Here is a 14,511-nt window from a genome sequence, read left to right on the forward strand (position 1 = left end):
TTTGTGCTGTTAGATGGCTGCCGCATTCCTTCCCAGAAGTTGCTGCATATTAGTGGCCAGGACAGTGAGCCTCGTGGATGTAGGACATAGGGCCAAATTGTTCCATAAGATGGATGTGCACATCCTTTTAACCTTAGTGGGAGTTATGAAGGTGTATGTGAGGGCATGGTCTTGCTCATACATTCTGAAGTTAAGAAAAAGCTGTGTTAAACTTAAGGTATTATGACTGCCACAAGGGTGTCGATTCATTACACTGTGGATTGAAAACAGCATCACAGAAAATGTATTTAAAATATTCAGAAAAGAATATGAAAGAAGCACAGCTTGGGATTCCCCCTTGTTCCATTATTGATTGCATGTAGGGGCTAAAAGAGTCCATTCTTATTACCTTTTGCCTGTTGCAGCGAAAAGTCGAGCAATTGCAATACCTGTGGATTTGGACAGCCAAGTCAACAACCTCTTCCTAAAATCACACAACATAGTACAGAAAACTGCAATGAACTGGAGAATGACTGCAAGGAATGCTGCCCGTAGAGACTCCGTGCTAGCTGCTTCCAGGGACTATCGAAACATCATTGAAAGATTGCAGGTGAATACAGAGTGCTGCATTAACAACTTACTTCTGCCATCTTGGTAGCCATATATTTCCATGTCGGCACAAAAAGACAAACTTACTACTTCAATTTGGGAGTTATGAGTCAAAGTAAAAATGCCACATGTGATAACCACAGCCAAAGCTAATTTAATACTGTATGTAAAATCAAATGTAAACCATTTATTGAAATAAGTAATGGAACATGCACAGCTAAAGCTTGTGGAAGTTGTATGGCCCTTGGAGAAGAAGATACTTCAAAGCACATTTGTCCAGTTCTGTGATTCTCCCAGCATTTTCATTCTGCCAATACCAGTGGTTTCATTTCAACTGCTCCTTGAGAGAGAGAGGGATCCTCTAATTTGCTGCATACTTCCAAGTCCCTCCAGTACTTCACTACTTGGTTATCGAAACATTTAATGCGATAAAAGGCTCCATAGACCACAGTCTGGGAATTGTTGCAAAGTTTACTGTTTGTCTGATAGATTGACTCTTAATGACTCCAAAGTTGTTGTTTCCTCAAATGAACAAAATAATCTGTCTGAAGCAATGCTACATGTACAATTTCATACTGATATCTACTCAAAAGAAATTTTAAACCATATACTCTGACTACTTGTGATGCTGGCAGACCAAGTCAGATCAGGGCTTAGACTGGAAATGTGTTAATTACATCTTTACTCGGTACTAATATCAAGACCTGAGGATGATTAAGTATTCAGTAGTAAGGCACTTTACTTTTTATACTGAATAAAACTCAGTGCTTTAGATTATATCTTTATCCATAAAGATTGGTTCTGTGGGGGAAAATGTCTTCCTGGTGTGCAATCTTGATTTAAATTGCTTGTGCCTAAATTGGATCTAAGTCGAAATAATGCATCCGATGAAGTGAGCTGTAGCTCACGAAAGCTTATGCTCAAATAAATTTGTTAGTCTCTAAGGTGCCACAAGTCCTCCTTTTCTTTTTGTCCAATAAAGGTAGTCCAATTCCTATAGTCCCCTGTCCACTTAGGCATGTCAATTTGACTAAGCATTCTCTCAAACTTTTTCTGCAGTTCTGTAACTTCTGCTCAATGAGATTGGGGTGAATCTCTCTAGAATATATTTTCTGCAGAATATTCATTTGTAAGAATGGTTGAAAAAGGGGAGAAATTATGGATTTTTTTTTTTTTTTTGCCTGATGTCAACCAGTTGTATTCATTTGTTGGTCCAGATAATTGAAGCGTAGTATTTGCAGTATAACAGAGAATCTGCATTTTCACTGGTTTTTTACTCCTTATAGGCAAGAGCCACCTACAGAAATGGGAAAATATTAAGTAATCTGAGGAGTCGCTGAAAATGATGGCACTAGTTGTAATGTTCAGTGGCTAATAAAATGGGAATCTTGTTAGACAAATGCTAGTGTTTTGTAATCTGGTGGGGTTTTTAAACTGGGAAGTCTTCAGTAGTCTGTCAAAACATTTCAGATTTGAGTATAACTTCTGAATGCTGTTTTCTAGGATACAGTTGTGACAGTTTCATGGAAATTGCACCTGTATCTTTCCTCCCCCCCCCGATGGTCCACTTCAGGAGTGCATGGTCAGATTTCATGGTCTCCAGCCATCACCTGCCTCTGAGTAGGGATCCTTGACCCACTTCCTTAGGGCCAGGGGTTTGAAGGTGCTACCACCCCTTGCCTTAGACAGACTAACTTGTTGGGGATATCACACTGTAACAGCCAGCACTTGTGTGATGTTTTCTGTCAGAGGGCTATGCACAGCATATTGCTGTCAGGTTACAAGTTACTATACTACCCTCTCTAAGCTTTATTCTTACAGAGAAAAGTATTACAGAGAAAACAGAGTAAAAACAATACACAGATTTAAACATACCAGGAGTCACCCATCAGTCTTACTGAGACCCTAATAGGCCGAAATCTGTCCAACCCTTCTTCAAGTATTGGGGTCCCTCTTGGACAGAAGGTTCTGTCCATCAAATGGACCTGAAAGAAGGCCCTGAGTCCCTTTAAGCCCAGCCTTTTTCATATCCAAAGCCATTTCTTTATGTGTTGGTCTCTGGGAACCTAGTTTGAACCAGTATATGCAAGCCTACCTGGGGCTGATGTCTCTCTGGAGATGTTTACAACGCAAGTGACTCACTTTAATCACACCCAACCCTCCCACACACATATAGTGTTTTTGGTTCTTGGAGGAGCTGTGATACTCCTTCCCTCTGGAGTTGTATACAGCCCCTGGCATGCAGTGATACATAAACTATTCGTAAACGTTCTACAATATGGTCCCCAAAAATATTGCTTGGGATTGACAAAATCTGATTGTTGTTGTTTCCTAGGATATAGTATCGGCATTGGAAGATCGCTTACGCCCGCTAGTGCAGGCTGAATTGTCAGTGCTGGTAGATGTTCTTCATAGGCCAGAGCTGCTTTTCCCAGAGAACACAGATGCAAGGAGAAAATGTGAAAGCGGAGGCTTCATTTGCAAGTAAGTTGTTTCCTTATGCTCTATGCAGGACTTCGTTCCTTGCAGAGCAGTACCCTCTGTTGCGTTATATTAAACACGACTTGTCCTCAGGAAAATAAAGTCATTTGTCTTCAGAAAGAAGGTGACAATAACTGTCCATATTGGTCAATCTGTCCTTGCAGGTGATGCTTACAAATTCTGGAACAGTGTAAGGCCATGGTGTACTGTAATACAAATGAATACACACATTTTTAGAGTTAATCCTTATTAGTGAAATTGGTGCCAGTTGACTCTAGTCCCTAGAGTGTGTCAACAAAACACTTCCCTTTATACCTCTTACCATTGGGGTAATGAGTCAGTCGAAGTCTGTGTCATTGTATGGTTTCCAGTTGCCTTATCCAAGGTCTACATTCTTTTTTCTTTAATGAGGAAATATATGCAGTATTTAGTGTCTTGTTAATGTTACTGGTTTTTCATAGTGGACCTTCAATTTTTAATTTCCCTCACTTCTATATAATTCCTTGATCCCTATATATAGATTTATTTTTGCCTGGCTATTATTCAGGTGGGAGTGCTGGAGTTCCCTTCATAGCTTCACTGGTATTCATGATAACTCAGCAAGTGTTACTATTAAGAGGGTACTCGCCAGCTCACTATATACTGGTCCTAACAAAAACACATTTTAATTAACTTCATGGTTGTAGCTTTGACCATTGAGATAAGATAGCCACAAATGCCTGTCCTAATTTTTACAAAATTTAGTACTAAAACAAACTATGATCAATTGGTTGTTTTCAGGTTAATAAAACACACTAAACAGCTGCTGGAGGAGAATGAGGAGAAACTATGTATTAAAGTATTACAGACACTCAGGGAAATGATGACCAAAGATAGAGGCTATGGAGAGAAGGTACTTAATTTACAGTTTATCATTTTGCTTTTGTTCAACACTGTCTTTCGTATTGAGAGAAAGAAAATACAGTACTAGGCCTTTAAATTTGTATTTATACCTCAGGTTAAGGATAAAACCTTTCTAGTCAACTAATTGCTTTCAAGATCATGAAATTAAATTGAAAGTTAGGTAATTACTTTGGCTTCTTATTTTAGAATATCAGGTTTGTCTAATTTCTGCAATAGTTTGCATCCTGATCAGCAATGTAGAATCTGTTCCCTTTGGTTGTCATTATAGAAGAGATAACCATATGTTATAGATACTTAGAGGAGACTTGTCCATGCAATCATGTGATCTGTCAATAAGAGGATTCTTTTGATAACTTAATTGTGACTTGTATGTGGCTGAGTTAGCTTCTCTCTATTGTGGTACTGAGGAATTTGAATTATAGATTGGCTGGTATACAACTATAATAGTTTTCCATTAACATACTGTTCCTTTTTCCCATCAAGAGGGAATCTTTCTCTTTCTGGAGCTATAGATCTCTCCTCTGTTCAAACAATGTGCGTATCTCTCACACTTATACGCCCAGTCCCATACTTCTACTCTTAAATATATTGATGCATATTTCAATTTGATTTAACTATATTGACACACTGGGATAGGTATCCCACCTTTGGAGCACTGCTTCCATGGTCTCTTTATGAAGACATGGAAAATAAAAGAACCCAAAGCGGGGTGACAAGCGATGAAAAGATTAGAGCATGACCTTTGATGGATGAAAGGAGTTTAACAGGTACCATACATCTTAGGGAGAGCTACAAAGAGAAGAACCATTATGTTTTCCATAAATAATCTCAAATGTGCTTTGAATCTGGATGGCTTTCATTTTAAATTCAGGAAAACAACAAGCAAAGAAAGAGCAAAGAGAAAATCTCTGAGAGAAAGTAGTGTCTCTAACTTGAGAGTCTCCAGCGTGAAATGCCTCATGGTCTTTCCCTCTCGTAGACAGATGGGACTCTTACACTTAAAGCTGCAATACCCAAGAAACAGAATCATAGCTCTGTAGCGCACAGAAACAACTGCCCATGAGCACTTTAGAGGCAACAATTACAAAGCAGGGAAGGAAGCAATTGAGTGGTTGAACAGAGTTGTTAAAAAAGGTAATCTGTAACCGTGAGCAGTTTGTTTAGAGTTTTTATGCAGATGGACAACTGAATAGTTTTACTAAGTGATACAAATGAGGCTCTCTAATTAGAAACAGATTGCAAGCTGGGTTTGAAGTCATGACAAAGTGCTAAGTTGGTCAGTCTTAGATGATGGTAGCCCATTAGTTTGAGGCAAAAACTGAGAGATTGGACAGCTTCTTTACAGACCCTTGTCTAAGGCTGTCCCTTCCGGGGAGGATGAGGAATGCTGTTTGATGTAGGCAGTGGAAAGTGGAGAAACCACAAAGCTGAGCTAGTTCAAGTTTGCCAGGCTGAGGGTGATGCAGGCAGCCTCAGCCCACTCCAAGGTTAGCTGGATATGAAGCATGTCACTTCCCGCTTGGCAAACAGCAGGCTTGCGAAACCCATGAGTGCAACAATCCAAAGATAAACCAGGCAAAGCAATGAGAATCCTTCTCCAATATGCCATGAGCATGTTGCTTATTGCCAGCCACATGCCCCTGCTGTGTGCCCACGCAATACCATAAATGAGCAGGAGACTCCCAGGAAAATACCCTGGAGGTGGGGATGGGCGATGCTGCACTCCCTGTCTTGATCTGGGAATGCTACTTCCCGCTTCTGTGTGTCACAGCTTCCTCTCCTGTCAGTGATCCAGCCCAACTCAGCACCTTTTGCTTAGCTCTGTGAGGTTCCTTGCTATTAAGCCTAGCTTGCAAGCAGCAGTAATAGTTCTTATAAATAAAGTAACAATAACTGCGTGGAATGCCCTAACCCCCTGGAAGTAGCATTGGGGTGTTGGCAGCATCCTTCATGTATATGTTTTAAACCTGCCTTCCAGTCTTAACAAGCTGACAGTAATTTGTGCTGAATATCGCTCTAACCTGCTGCTGTTTGGGAGCCTTCAACTTCTCTCTTTCTCTAGGTTATTTACTTTTTACATGATTTCTAGCCTAATATGGAAGTCAACTAAACAAAAACTGTAAAAAAAAAAAAAAAAAAAAAAAGATAGCGCTGCTCTTGCAAAGGGCTTAGATGGTCCTTCATAGCCTTGCCTCATTTCTGAGGATGTGTCTACACTGCAGTTGGAGATGTGATTGCAGCTCAGATAAGCATACCTACACTATTTTGGGAATGGGCCATATCTACCCTGATTGAATTGGCCCTGTTAGCACTACAAGAAGTAATTTTCCCTCTGTTGATATTCACCCCTTCTTGTCAACTGTTGGGAATGGGCCACATCCACCCTGACTGAATTGGCCTCGTTAGCACTGACCCCGCCACTTGGTAAGGCAACTCCCATCTTTTCATGTGCTGTATATTTATACCTACTGACTGTATTTTTCACTCCATGCACCTGATGAAGTGGGTTATAGCCCACAAAAGCTTATGCCCAAATCAACTTGTTAGTCTCTAAGGTGCCACAAGAACTCCTCGTTGTTTTTGCTGATTCAGATAAGCATGAAACCTATGAAACCTAGCTTTAATCTAGTTAGCACATCTGAAAATAGGGAAGATGTGGGAGCATGGGCTGTACAAGCCCACCTGGACCCTGAATTGGGTACCTACTTGTATTGCTAGACCGTGCTGGGATTTGTGCTGCTGTGTAGTCACTATTTTTAACCATGCTAGCTAGATATGCTTAACCAAGCCACAATCAACCTCCGATTAACATAAATGTTGACTTCATGGCTGAGAGGTGGTATCTGCCACTACTCAAGAGCCAGCTTGTAGTGTACTTGGCATTACAAATAAACTACTGATACCTCAGAGTTTATACCAGGGGTCTCAAACACGCAGCCCGCGAGGTTATTTTCTGCGGCCCACCAGCTCCCCATGGCCTCCCTGCCCCCCCAGCATTTACCTAGAGCGGCTCCGGCCCAGTGCACACCAGGGGCAGGGCAGGCTCCCTGCCTACCTGCCCTACCTCCGCGCCACTCTGGGAAGCAGCCGGGACCTGGGGGAGAGGAGGCACAGGGGTCTGTGTGTTGCCCTGGCCACTCCTCCAGATACCTCCCCGCTGCAGACCCGCCCCCTGAACCCCCTGCCCTGAGCCCCCTCCTGCATCCCACCCAACCCCCTGCCCTAAGCCCCCTGCCACATCCCTCCTGCACCCCAGCCCCTGCAGCACCCCACACCCCAACCCCCTGCCCTGAGCCCCCTGCCGCACCCTGCTCCCCTCCTGCACCCCAACCCCCTGCCCTGAGCTGCCTGCCACACCCTGACCTCCTGCACCCTGAGCCCCCGATGCACCCTGCACCTCTCTTGCCCTGAGCCCCCTGGGGGGCAGGGAGGGGGCAGAGTTGGGGTCAGGATTTCAGGGAAGGGGTTGGAATGGGGGCAGGGAAGGGGTGGGGCCTCACGGAAGGGGTGGAGTGGGGGCGGGGCTGGGGCAGTGAGGGGCGGGGGTCAGTGGTACGGTCCTCAGGCCAATGTACTAGTCCTCATGTGGCTCTCATGGTCATTTGAGTTTGAGACCCCTGGTTTATACAGTTGGCTACTAAACTCTTTGGAGCATGTTCATCCTGAGTTTTTCCCTTAAAACCAGCGTAAGGACATCACTGATCATGTCTAGCCTAAGGAATGTAAAATGAGATTGGTTGTAGCATATCTTGAAATCAACTGAACCAAAGTAGTAACAAAAAAACAAACAAAAAAAAACTGTTCCATCCATTGTATATAGTGACGCTGATACCACTGGAAATTTTGCTTCAAGCAAACTTCGTTTATCAGAGCTTTGCCAGGGTTTTGGTAAAACTGGGACTGCAGATACTGCCAGAGAACATACTGAAAATAATTTTAAAACACTGACACCAAACTAAATTATGGTGTCTCCACAATTGACCTGTAAAGCTCTACAAAATTCTAAAGATCTTCCAAGTTAAAGAAAAGCAGAGATGAAACATATCAACTTCTGCCATAGTTGATCAGTTACCTAATACATGCAGTACAAGAATAGAATAGCCCATGAAGCAGATTTCAGTAAGGGGAAAAGCTGTTTGCCAACTATCAGCTGCTAGTTGTAGATAAGCTTTGACTGTCTGGCCTCAAGAAGTAGAATGATTCATTTTCTACCTGGTGACTACTCCTAACTGCACTTAAAGGCAACACGCATTTCTTTAAAAGCTATTCTGGAGTAAAAATAATCTTGTGCTACCCTTGTTGAATTTAGGGTTCTTGAAGATACCCAAGATAGAAAGGGTTGCATTTGTTCAGGAGAACTTCTAATTTATTGTAAACCAATCTGAGAAGTGTGAGTAGTACTATTGGAGATAAGGGCGTTAAAATAATTTATACTAAAATATATTATGAATGCTAATAGCTACTTATTTTCTTCTGGATACTTCTACATATTGTAAGAAATTTTAGCAACAAAGAGAAGCTACTTAGACCACTCTGTTTACCACTTCTGCTTCCCTTTCTTAAATATGGTTAAAGACTTCATACCCCATTTTCATAAACCATCTCTGAACTTGCTAACCCAATAGCTCCATGTCAGGTTATGATTGAAATAAATTTAAAATGGTTATGACAAAGTTTAGGGCCCTGACTTCTGCATGCATGTATGGTTATGAGTGCATGTTCATTTCCCCCCACTCTGTTGTAAAACTTTACCCCAGCTTTTGCTTTGTTCAAGTATGAGAAGTTTATTTGGCAGATCCAAAGTCCTTTTTAGTTCCATTATGGGTAGGACTTCACTTATGCTATTCAGCAAAAGTCTATTCCTCTCCCCTCTGCCCTGTCCCCAGTGCTCATCCCCACTTTAACCATGTGATTTGTCATCTCCTATGGCATTTGGAGGCCTCCATTCTAAATGACTTTGAATCACTATTATCTTAATCCCTAGTAGGCATTTGTTTACCTCTCTGCCACTATAATCTACTGGAGCTGGTAGTTGTATACCGTGGAATTGAGAGCTGCAGGTCAAATCTGAAATAGAATTTAGCAAAAGAAGTGTAAGGAAAGTTTCCGTGTAGTGTCTGATCTTGTTATATTGTATACTGCATAGTATACTGTATACTAGTTGAGACCAGTGAGTCTAGTAATAGACAACCAGGCTTTTTTTTAGAGGCATTCCCTCCCTATAAACAAGCCTGACCTCCTCTCCCGCCCCCCACTAAAAACCAGACACACCAGCATTGTATTACCTGTGGACTTGTATTTTCACTCAGTCTCCCTCCCACCAAAGGGACAGCTAGAGAAAATAGAAGATTGTCTGGCTGCAGCAGCGAAGCCCTTTGTCAAAGGCTCTACATGACTTCTGTTTCCATCTCAGACGGCCCACAGTAGTGCTGTGATTCGGGTGCAACATGCAAAGGACTTGATCAGAGCCCAGATGCTACTAATAAGATGCAGTGGGAGAAATGTTGGCTGCTGGCCTGTGGACTGAAGAGCCAAGGTCAATACTCAATGCTTTTTCCCAGATGCTAGCCTGTTGTGCTACCATTTGACTGAGGGAGTGGCCACAGTGTAATGCCGAATGTCTGTGATTCTTCCTCCTCCCATGCAACAAAACATTTATGTTACAAGAGTTACAATTTTTCACTTCAAAGGCTGACCTTTTTATTGTGCTGTGAATTAGCATGTAGAGCTGTGCACACACTCCTCCCACTCCTCTTTTCCCATCATTTCATAGTTATCCCATGTGACTTCCTGGATTTTTCCCTTGATCTGAATTAAAATAAATTCAGTTGTATGTTTGTGGAATGCTTGAAACTTTACGTATGACTGAAGAGATTTATTAAAGAGATAAAGTGGGTGAAGTATTATCTTTTATTGAACCAACTTCTGTGGGTGAGACGCAAGCTCTCACGCTCTCTCACCCACAGAAGTTGATCCAATAAAAGATTACCTCACCCACTTTGTGTCTCTCATATCCTGGGATTGACACAGCTACAACTAAATTCCTTAAATCTTGGCATTTGCTCAGCTTTCTCGGTGATCAGTAGTACATTGTGGTATTCCTAATGAGCTGAAAGCCATACTATGTTAGTAGCATAGAATAGGCCCAGACTGTGACTTTCACTGAAACACCTTGCTCATACAAATGTTTTCTGTACGAGTGGCAGGTCTGTTAAGGCCAATTGTACAAACTCTGGTAACCCAGATTTTGAGACTTAACTTGGAATCCAGCTTCTCTCTCTTTTTGCTGTCATTCTCCCCAACTCTCTATAAAGATTCTAAAATGGGTATCTTGTGTTGCTGACATGCTCACATACTGACCGCTCACTATTATTCCCAAGAGTGAAGTTCTTGGTGCTTGTGTAACCAATCTGTATGGATTGACAGTTGGTAAGTGAACAAAGCATGAGTGCATCCTGTCTGTTCAGTTCCGTGGCAGAATATTTCCAGTAGAGCAGATGTCAACTAAGAAGATGACAGTATCATAGAGCCCTGCTCTAGCCTTTAATGCCTCTCATGATATTTTTAGAATACCAAACCAGAGCACTGAAATGGTAAATAATATCAAAGTTCCTAATGCAGGATTTATTTGTAATTTCGCTTACTAATGTTTGCTTTCAACCTCTCTTCTTCTCTTTTTTCTTTTCCAGTTGATCACCATTGATGAATTGGATAATGCTGAGGTCTTAATTTTATTTTTCTTCCATGGCAGTGTTTCTGTGATGTTTGTTTTATGAATAGCAATGTGATCTGTCATGCTGTCTTTCCAGTGTTGAGCGTTCTGACTCCTGCACCTGTTAGTGAATTAGTTGAGTTTAGTCTGCCATGTGTCTACATTGGTAGTTACCATAACTAATTCTGTCTGTCGTTATCCCCAAGTATTATCCCAAATGTAGTTGTAGTTTTGGCAAGCTGCAATCATCTGATGGTATAATAGAATGCATAGTGCTTAGGATCAGAGCTGAGTGCTGTTAGAATACTAGCTGTAGTGAGTATCATTAAAATGTTAGCATTTATCATTCCACAGTAATTATTGTACCACTGTATTGCCTAACTTGCAATTTGGAAGATAGGGTGGTTAACCTAAATATCTGGAAAGGTTAATACTAAGTTTTAATGGCACCCATTTATACTTGATGGGAAGGAATGAGAGATGCCAATTGGAGGAGACCCTAAATGAACTGTCTTTGCTTACTAGCTAGTGAGAGTGATTGCTCACAACAATCTATTTGTGTAGCACACCTGAGAGAATAGAAGGGGATGGGCCCTTACATAGGAACTGTGTGGTGGTCTTTCCTATAAAGAGAGAAACTTGATGACTGTTGAGTTCAGCAGAATGTACAGGTGTGGTCATTGTTTCTTGATATTCGGCTTTGGCTTATGAATATGTGGGAAAACGTAGGGGTATATTGTGAAAGCTACTTGGTGGTAAATCTGTGCCTAATCTTTGCCTGGCAAAGCAGCAGCCTAAGATAGGGTGTTTACACTGAATGCAGCACATCTACCTTGAAGGCAGAGGGCCATGTATGAATGACATCTTCCAGTTGAGATAGCTAAATGTCTAAATGCTGTCACTATTCTATGCACCAACCATCCTATATGCCCCAAAAATGTGGGCCCAAATTCAGAGACTGATTGTTTTTCTGTGTATTTGTACAGTATATCTGTTGCCCAGAAAGTATTTTACTTATTTAACATCCTCTTTAAAAAAGTTCTTCTGCCCTTGCTTTGTTTCCTCTGTGTTGTTCCAATCTTCTGTCTGGGGCAAAACTAATCCCTTTAAAATGTAAAACAGAGAAATATGCTAGCTATTTTTTCAAATTAAAAAATATTCTAAACTGGCTTCCTCTGAAACTTTTCTTTCCTTTAACCCTAGTCTAGCAATGATCGCAATTATTATTTTGTTGGAACATCCATTGTTGTGAGGAATAAATATAACATTTTGGGAACCTGCTTGCCAAAATGGATTTGGAATCCTACCTATCCATCTCATAATGCTCAATCTTGAACTGAGCGGTCTTTGTTTGTTTGCGGTTATATTCACTTAGTGCATATATTAATGGAAACTCTGTATGATATATTTAGAGAATGAGGATGATTTTCCTGTTACTCATTTCACACTATTAAAGTCCCTTTACTCCAGGAGAGTTACTCCTCACCTTACACTAATATGAGGAGTCTCAGGCACTATATCTTTCCAGGCTTCACAGGGGAGCTTAAAATAGTTGGCAGCAGAGTTTAGTGTCAAACCTTGGATGTGATTTGTTTTTTTCTTACTAATTAAGATTTCTCTCTAACCTAGACTGCTTCACTGGAAATGAGCTCTGTTTTTGAGAAGTTAATTTATAACACATTAACATTTCAATCAGGTGCTAGACCCTTTCGCTTCTGTGGGGGTGCAGCTTCCCCAAATGGTATGTATAATTTATCTTGGAGAAACTTCAGACAGAACTTGAGATTGTTTAATTGCAAATTAAAGTCATAAAATGAAACTCCCTCTCTCTTTCCTCTTAGTCTCTTGCCATAATGTTCCATCTTGTTCCTCAATAAATCAGTTAGAGACTGCAGACCCAATTTAGAACTTAGTCTTCTGGCTGCAAATAAGAGCTTTACTGCTCCCTTATGGAACAATTCCATGGATGGAGCAGGTGTGTTTATAAACACACAGGAAATGAACAGTGTCTGTTTATAGAGAGAGATGCTGGCAGTAGTTAGGATTTTTTGAGAATTCTCAAAGGAAGCTGTGATGTTTCCCATCATAGCATCTGCTGGCATCTGTAAAAGTTAGGGTCAAAGAAAACAGAACTCGGTTTTAGTTTCTCCAGCTGCTAAGCTCTGAACAGTCTAATTTTTCTGAATGGCTGAAATGGTTTTCCACTCACTCCTGCCCCTCAGAGTAGACCTTCTGTTGGCGAGGTAATATTGTTATTGTATTATGACATAATTTAGAGCTAACTTCACAGTCTTTCTGGCATTCTAAGTAGCTACTGTAAGATACTTTTGGCAAAGGATAGGTTCAAAATCTTGCCTTTCATTTGTTTAAAAAAAAAAAGGGGGCAGGTGGGACCGTAAATGCCACAGCCACACCATTATTTATTACTTACACTTTCAATAATGAGGAAACTCTAAACCAAAGTCAGTGGAGTCTCTCTTAAAATCCTTTCTGTCCTATGGAAAGGGAGTGCCTTTGTTACTCAGTGAACAATGCTGGAATTCACCCTGTTGAGTAGGAAATCCCCTGCATAACAGGAAGAATTATAAAGGGCCATAATTGTGTGGTCATAACTGTTCCGGCTGTGCCCAACTGTTATGGCACAGACATGTTGTGTGTTGATTAGCCTTCCAGATTATTGTTCTGAGACTTTTGCAATATCAAGGAACTGTGGTGTGAATTAAGAACAGAGTAGTGACTTTTACCCAATTTCTTTATATTGATCTGGTTCATTTGGTTTTTATGTTCATGGATTTACTTTGAAAACTGTGGTGGGGTCACCATCTGCGAGGAGTGGAGAGTAGGAGAGCGTTGTTGTTGGGTTGTTTGCGGTTTTTTAAACACTCCATTAATATCGTCCTTGGTCCATGATCCATTTTGAACTAGACATGCGAATGGAATGTTAAGGGTTTTTAAACTTCATAAACTGCTGTGCAATCACCAATATCGTATCTGGATTCAGTAAAAAAAATGCTTTACTTCCAAAGGAGAGAATTCACAATGCTGCAGTGTTGTGTGTTTCACAGGAAGCACAGGATCCAGTAAATTTGTGGTAGATCTTTTGAAATCCCATCAAAATAAGTGTACAGTACTAGAATTAGATGCATTAGAACTTTAGACCAGTAAGTCTTACATGATACACACACCCTTGAAAACTAGAGAACGAATGACCCCAAAGTGTCATTTAAGGGGCTGGTTTTGATCTACAAAGGGCTTGGGACCTGTCTGCCTGGGACCACTTCTCTTCCCTTGCCTTACTGTCATTGTGGTGAACAGCAGAAATCTTCAAGCTCATTCCTCCTCATTTAAAAGGAAACTTCTGCCCTCTTATAAGGATCCCTTTCCTCAAGATTGCTTTCTCCGTAAGGTCTAATGTAATTTGAACGTGTTGACTTTCCGGATGTGCTGCGAAGCTCACCTCTTTGAGTGAGCAAAAGACTGAGGCCCAAGGTCTAAGGCCAAAAGTATAATAATGGAAGCAGTATTGGTCAGATAATGTGTAGTTGGGTGGAAGGAAGAGGTGGTGCTGCTATGGTCAAGTTTTACTTTGTCTCCCCCATGCTCTTCTGTATATTGAGGGTGCCCAGAGCTTTGAATGGGTGCCCATTTGGAGGGAGTTCTTATAAAACCAAAATGTAAATGAAGACCAGCAGACGTGTCTTGAAAGACTGAGGGAAAGCCTGATTTCTAAAAAGAGCTATAGTCCTTGTCATTTCTTGTTTTGTTACGGGTTTTTTTGTTAAAAGGAAATGTGTACTACTACTAGACAACTATGACTAGCAGTAGTA

At 41.1% G+C, this 14,511-nt stretch overlaps 1 protein-coding gene across 4 annotated transcripts in view; it reads left to right on the forward strand.

Moving 5' to 3' along the window:
• The window catches only part of ITPR1 (inositol 1,4,5-trisphosphate receptor type 1), a 254,472-nt gene that overhangs the window by 133,538 nt on the left and 106,423 nt on the right, over positions 1-14,511 (forward strand). For 2 of the 4 annotated variants that reach the window (XM_038408402.2, XM_038408403.2), the window contains exons 35-38: positions 405-589; positions 2,924-3,072; positions 3,850-3,961; positions 10,662-10,694. In XM_038408402.2, coding sequence (XP_038264330.1) covers positions 405-589; positions 2,924-3,072; positions 3,850-3,961; positions 10,662-10,694 — 479 coding nt within the window. The remainder of the gene's footprint in view (positions 1-404; positions 590-2,923; positions 3,073-3,849; positions 3,962-10,661; positions 10,695-14,511) is intronic. The other 2 variants (XM_043518035.1, XM_043518036.1) reach the window with 1 other exon arrangement.

The sequence above is a fragment of the Dermochelys coriacea genome, chromosome 7 (assembly GCF_009764565.3).
Source record: "Dermochelys coriacea isolate rDerCor1 chromosome 7, rDerCor1.pri.v4, whole genome shotgun sequence".
Lineage (NCBI taxonomy): Eukaryota > Metazoa > Chordata > Testudines > Dermochelyidae > Dermochelys > Dermochelys coriacea.